General features: G+C 48.1%; 1 protein-coding gene across 1 annotated transcript in view; it reads right to left on the reverse strand.

Annotated features, from left to right (window-relative positions):
- Positions 1–5,879, reverse strand: part of mipol1 (mirror-image polydactyly 1) — a gene marked incomplete at its 5' end in the record, with an annotated part of 25,010 nt that extends 19,131 nt beyond the window's left edge. The window contains 2 exon segments of the mRNA XM_035674663.1: positions 5,588–5,758; positions 5,846–5,879. Coding sequence (XP_035530556.1) covers positions 5,588–5,758; positions 5,846–5,879 — 205 coding nt within the window.
- Positions 5,880–7,026: the final 1,147 nt, after the last annotated feature.

The raw sequence follows: 7,026 nt of genomic DNA on the forward strand, positions 1-7,026 counted from the left end.
TACGAAGGGATTTAATGAACTTAACTGACACTGAAAACATGTTCACACTGAGACTGTGGCAGCCACTGGCCCACAGAGACGCTGTTTATTTATTAGTTATGAATTAAATATGTTTTGGGCTCAGATATTTATTCAGGCTTTCTGAATTCAACGACCTGAGAAATGTTAGCTCAAAACAAATCCATTAAGATCAAACAGGATATTTATTCATTGTGTGGCATAAATATACATAGAGCTGCTTTCATTCTTTTACTTGTGGTGTTTCACCTCAAAAATTATTTTATTTTACAATTAAATAGAAAACATTTTGTATTGGAACAGGAATTGAATTCAATTTCAATACCTGTTATTATGGTTTAGGAAGAAGAAGAAGATATACTTTATTGATCCCCTAGGGGGAAATTGTTTTTTTCACTCTTTTTTTTTTATTACACACAACACACACACAACACACCACACACACACACACACAGGCTGAAATGCACACTCCATCACATGTGGACATGCAAAGGGAGAGATGGTGGAGTGGTGGATTTTATGACTTTTTAACCTTTAGCTGGAGGGTGTACAAGATTTTAGGATTAGAATCATATCATGATACTCGAGCAAGAAATACCGTTTCTACTGCATCAATAATCATTTGTTTCATCGCAGGTGAAGATTCAAACACCGATCAGTTCAAATGATTCTCAAACTCTGGATCTTTAGTGTCATTAACACATTTCTACAGACGGGGGGACAGGAGCTCAAAAGGGTTCCTTTTAGAGCCAGTGGGAATCAAAAACCGACAACTTCCTGTTGAGTGGAGTGGCTTTTAAATAACCTGTTAATTACCTGATATTCCCCAATAAAGAGCAGGCAGCAGTCTGTCATAATGAGCCAGCTGAGAGAGAGACAGAGAGAGAGAGAGAGAGAAGCTGAGCAGTCTCGGGGGGACGCCTTCCCCCATTTTCTTAATATTTCCCAGATTAGTCCCGGCTGCGGCGGGGAGATAATCCCTGGAGAGATGAGGAGAGGGAGCGATGGGATTGGGGAGCGGCGGTGGGGGAGGAGAGGAATCCTCCAAGCGTGGAGTGTTCCTCTTCTTCTTCTTCTCCTCCGATGGATTACGGCGGGCATTTTGAAACATATTCAGCACGCCGCGGCAGGCGGAGCGAGGCGGGATAAGGTGTTACCGTGGAGGGGTGGTTGTTAACGCAGAGGGCGTGTAAAAAGATGGCGGAGCAGTGCATACGTGGCGGGGGTTAGTGGCAGTCGGATGAAGTGATCAGAACAGGGATGAGGTGATGAGGTTAATGGAGGCGGGCGGCGGCGGTGGAGGGGGGGTCAAGGAGAACTAAGGATTGATTCTCAAAGACAAAGTAACCCTACGAGTACGATACCACAGTACCAGTACCAGCCGAGCACCAGCACCAGGCACCAGTACCAGTACCAGGCACCAGTCCGAGCACCAGCACCAGCACCAGTACCAGCACCAGTCCGAGGCACCAGCACCAGCCACCAGTACCAGGGTCCCAGTACCAGTTCCGAGCACCAGCACCAGCACCAGTACCAGTCCCAGTACCATGTCCGAGACCAGTCGAGCACCAGCACCAGTACCAGCACCAAGCACCAGCACCAGTCCAAGCACCAGCACCAGTCCAAGCCCCAGTACCAGCACCAGTACCAGCACCAGTCCAAGGCACCAGCACCAGTACCAGCACAAGTACCAGACAAGTCCAGTACCAGCACCCAGCCATCAGTCCCAGTACCAGTCCGAGCAACCAGCACCAGTACCCAGCACCAGCACCAGCTCCAGTTACAAGTACCAGTACCAGCACCAGCACCAGTACCAGCACCAGTCCAAAGCATCCAGGTCCGAGCAACCAGCACCAGTCCAAGCACCCAGCACCAGTACCAGTACCAGCACAAGTACCAGACAAGGTACCAGTACCAGCACCAGCACCAGCACCAGTCCAAGCACCAGTCCAAGCACCAGTCCGAGCAGCCAGCACAGTCCCCAAGCCACCAGCGACCAGTTACCAGTACCAGCACAAGTTCCAAGCCAACAGCACACAGCACCAGCACAGTCCCAGTCCCAGTCCAAGCACAGCACCAGTCCAGACCATGCCACCAGTCAAGCAACAGCCACCAGCACCAGTCCAAGCACCTAGTACCAGCACCAGTCCCAGTACCAGCAACCAGTGCAAGCACCAGTCCCAGCACAGCACCATACAAGCCCAGCACCAGTCCAAGCACCACACCAGCACCAGTCCAAGCACCAGTACAAGCACCAGCACCAGTACCCGCTTCCTCTCTACCAGTCCCAAGCACCATCCAGTAACAGTTACCAGCACCAGCACCAGTACAAGCACCAGGTACCGGCTTCTTCTCTACCAGTACCTAGTAACCAGTACCAGCACCAGTCCGAGCACCAGCACCAGCACCAGTCCCAGCCCAGTCCAAGCACCAAGCACTAGCAAGCCAGCTCCCATCCAAAGCACAGCACCAGTCCAACACCAGCACCAGTCCAAGCACCAGCACCAGTCCAAGCAACAGCACCAGCACCAGCACCAGCCCAGTCCCAGTCCAAGACCAGCAACCAGGTCCAAGCACCAGCACCAGTCCAATCAACAGCACTCAGGCACCATCCAAGCACCAGTACCAGCACCAGGTCCCAGTATACCAGGCACCAGTGCAAGCACCAGTCCCAGCACCAGCACCAGTACAAGCACCAGCACCAGTCCAAGCACCAGCACCAGGCAACCAGTCCAAGCACCAGGTTACAAGCACAGCACCAGTACGCTTCCTCTCTACCAGTCCCAGCAAGTCCCAGTACCATACCAAGCACAGACCAGCTACAAGCACAGTACCGCTTCCTCTCTACCAGTTACCAGTACCCATGTACCAGCACCAGCACCAGTCCGAGCACCAGCACCCAGCACCAGCACCAGTCCCAGGTTCCCAGTCCAAGCACCAGCACTAGCACCCAGTCCCAGGTCAAGCACCAGCACCCAGTCCAAGCACCAGCACCAGTCCAAGCAACAGCACCAGCACCAAGGCCCCAGTTCCCCAGTCCCAGTCCAAGCAACAGCACCAGCACCAGTCAGCACCAGGTACCAGTCCCAGCAACCAGCCACCAGTACAAGCACCATGCACCAGTCCAAGCACCAGGCACCAGCACCAGTCCCAGACCAGTCCAAGGCACCAGGTACAGACCATCACCAGTACTCCGCTTCCTCTCTACCAGTACCAGCACCAGTACCAGTACCAGCACCAGCACCAGTACCAGTACCAGCACCAGTACCAGTACCAGCACCAGTACCCTCCCTCTCTACCAGTACCAGTACCCTCCCTCTCCTCACTCTGTTCCATCCCTCCTCTGCTCCCCTGACGACTGTTGCCATGGTTTCCAGTGTGCAGCAGTGCTGCTGCAGGTCGGTTACCATGGTGACAGCAGTCCGTCACAGTGAGGGAACAGATGAAAGTTTCTGATCTATCACACATCAGGAGGAGGCGGAGCTTCCCAGCCGCCACACGGCATGCTGGGAGCTCCGCCCCCTCGCCCTCTCTCATCTTGGCCCTCGATTGCCCCACTATCTCTCTCTCTCTGTGTCATCCCTCCATCAGTCAGACCTCTCATCTTTTTCATTTCTACTCGTTTTACTCTCTCAGACCATCCCTCCCCTCTCCCCCTCCCTCCCTGATCCTCCCACAGAGAGTGGTATATGAATCCAGATGAATTGTGGGTAATAAATCCAGGACTCTGCAGGTTTTGGTAATAAACTCTGTGAACTGAACTTCGATAATAATCAGCCTCCAGAGGAGTGACAGAGAGAGGAAAATCTTCCTCAAACTTTTTAATCATCCTCTGAACATCATCTTCACTTATTGATTATTGACTGACACTTTATCCTGATTCTATCAGATTAAAATCTGAAGAAAACACTTTGAACCACACAGACCAGGTAGAATATTTCTGCTCTGATTGATAAAACTAGACAGAATATAAAGTAAAATACATCAGCGGCTCAATGTATTCATATTCCATTATACGTCTTAAAGGTCAGGATGAACTTAAATCTCTAATTTTGAGCCAAAACGGAAGAAAAGTCTTTAAAAGTGTAAAAATAAAAGTTTGTATTGTTTATAGCGGATGATAATGATTAAAGATTCAGTGATCCCAATAATAATTCAAATGTATATTACTACATTTCAGCGTTACACAAACAAGCACCATTTGTTTGGAGCCGGAGTTCAGCCGTGATCGGGGTTGGCGCCGCCGTAACCAGGTCCCGCCCATACGCCCGTTAATAGTATCTACTAGTGCTGGTTTTAATTTGACATATACTGCCATCCATAGCTGAAACAACTGCTCTAATAGAACATCTGAGACATCTCTCTTTGAATACTTCACTACTTTAAATACTTTGATGTTTTTACAGTTTGCACAGTAACAGGCGCTCAGGTAATGTCATCCAGGTGAAACCTGCAGAGCGTCTGTCTGATTTAAATATCTGTGTCCATCAGCAGCTCCTCTGTCTCCATAAGCAAATACTCAGCAGGCAGATTACATTCAAATAACACACTCACACACACACACACACCTGAGCAGACAAACAGGTGTATAATTGGCGAGTGTTCAGCAAACATCAGCCTTATGTCAGCGTCGTCAGGTCGACTCAATCTGACTGTCAATATTTGTCTCTGCACCGTTTTGTTTTCACACCGTTCAAAATATTCATGTTCGGATTCAAACCGCAAATATTTGAGGTTTGGGCTGCCGGGGCCTGCGTAACCCTGCCGACGCTCCACGCCACAGCGAGTGCCACGCTGCGCCGCACCAACCGGGTTAAACAGACAACTTAGAGCCAGCGCTACCTGCAATCAGACTGAACTGTGACACTAACTCTTGACTGACTTCCAGAACCAGATCCTGGTTTTATCCTCAGGTGGTTCCTGAGGTTTGGCTTAGTATGTGGAGGACACCTCGATGATCTTCAGCTGAAAAACACTTCTGTACGTCTCTGACCTCTGACCCCAAAACCTCCAGAAACATTTAAAGTTCCAAACTGATAAAAACAACTTTACTGAGCTGCAGCGTGGGGCAGTAATAATATTACTATCCACACTAACTAGTAGTGGAACTAATTACTAATCAATGTCAGTAATAATATTACAGTCACCCCCTAACAAAAGTAACTAGTTACGTTACCTTTGTCTCCTCTTACTAATTTGAACTCCAACAGTCCAATCACATGGATTCATTACGGTAATCATGGAGGAAAGTAGTGTGAAATATTCCGTTCTTTGATTTTAACAAACAGAACTGGATTTTAATCATCATCAGTCTGAATTTGGGGCAACTGTAGTTTCTCTTTTGCACTTTAAAGGGGGGTGAAGTTAGGGAGTTGCTATCTGCATCTGATACACTGAAGCTTTTATGAGATGGCTTTACGCTGTTTTGTCTTCCTCTCTCTTTGGCGGTGCACCGATGTAATAACTCCGACAAGGTTCTTTCTTTGTTTACTCCTGTTTGAACTGAGTTTCAACAGGCTACAACACAAACCAATCATACTTAGACAGATAGACAGGTAGGTAGACTTACCTTGGCTACAGAGCTGTCTCTCTCTTCCATTACGGCCTTCATCTCCTGAGCAGTGATGTCATTCCTCCGTTGCCTTGCCAGCCGCAGATGCTGAACCAGAACTGATCCGAACTGCTCAACTTCCTGGACGGAGTCGGCGTCGCAAACACGGCGGAGGAGCTCGTCGGAATCCTAACAGATCAATAATGAGTTCAGACCTCTGAAATTACTAACAACAACAACACTGCTGCGATATTGACACTGTGTGAAGGGGTTTACCAGGTCGGAGTTCTCGGGTTCAATATCCTCCATCCTGAAGAGGAAGAAAGTTTCAGTTAGTTTCAGTTTCCTTCATCAGATTCAGTGTTTGTTTGTAAATCTGTTTTACATCAGCATGTCTGATAAACAAACCGAAAGAGAAGTAAATAAGATCTGACGACCCCAAAACCACCTACGGCCCGACTCACATATTTTTGTAAATCACTTTACCTCTGTAAAAAATGACATATACAAATAAATCTTACTTTCTTACATATATTTTAATTATTATTCACTTTGTGTTCTATTGCTATACTATGCAACAAGCTTTACAGTGAAGTAACTTCTATTCTTAACAATGATGGAGAGGTTTAGCGTTGGACCCTTCTCTCTTCATTAGGAACGAGGACAAGCTAAGGAAGTGACCAAAACTATCAAATATGAGCCACAAGGCTGCCCTGCACGCGCGCGACCGCCTATCCAGCAGTCCCCCAACATCTTCCATACAGTAAGCTTTGAGCCCAGTGCCAGATGGTTACCCCCAATGGTGCTCATTAATAATGTTCCTTTGGGTCAGTTGGCCACCAAATAAGAGTTGGCCAAACAAACTGGGGAGAGGCATTATAGGGGAATGGGGGGGAGCCTAAAAAAGACGTTTTAAAGGTCAATACCCAGTAGCGGGGGCCCCAGAGAAAGAAAAACAAACTAAATCAACCCTCTCATCGCCGTTGCCCCGATTTATAAATCAACAAAGTTCCCTCAAAATTCCTTGTATTTATTTAAAGAAATATGAAACCAATAAATAATAAACATAATATCAAATGAAAAACAATAAAAAGCTGATTCCTAAAGCTGTTGTTTGCGAAAATAGCCAGGAAGAAGTCTTTATAAGCGTCATTTTAAACTGCAGAGCCAAGTGAGGATGAAACCCGTAAAGAGGGCCGTAGGTGGTTGAGTCGGGCCGCTAGGTTTATCAAGTGCCGAAGGGCCCGTAGGTGGTTTTGAGCTGCGGCCGTAGTGGTTAATCAGTCGGGCCGTAAGTGGTTTTGAAGTCGGGCGTAGGTGGTTTGAGTCGGGCCCGTAGGTGGGTTTGAGTCCGGCCACTAAAGGTGGTTATCAGTCGGGGCCCGTAAGGTGGTTTTTGAGTCGGGGCGTAGGTGTTATCAGTCGGAGGTACTAAGGGGGTAAAGGAGAAGATTCCC

The sequence above is a fragment of the Morone saxatilis genome, unplaced genomic scaffold (genome assembly GCF_004916995.1).
Source record: "Morone saxatilis isolate NCDOM2014 unplaced genomic scaffold, NCSU_SB_2.0 Contig3, whole genome shotgun sequence".
NCBI lineage: Eukaryota > Metazoa > Chordata > Actinopteri > Moronidae > Morone > Morone saxatilis.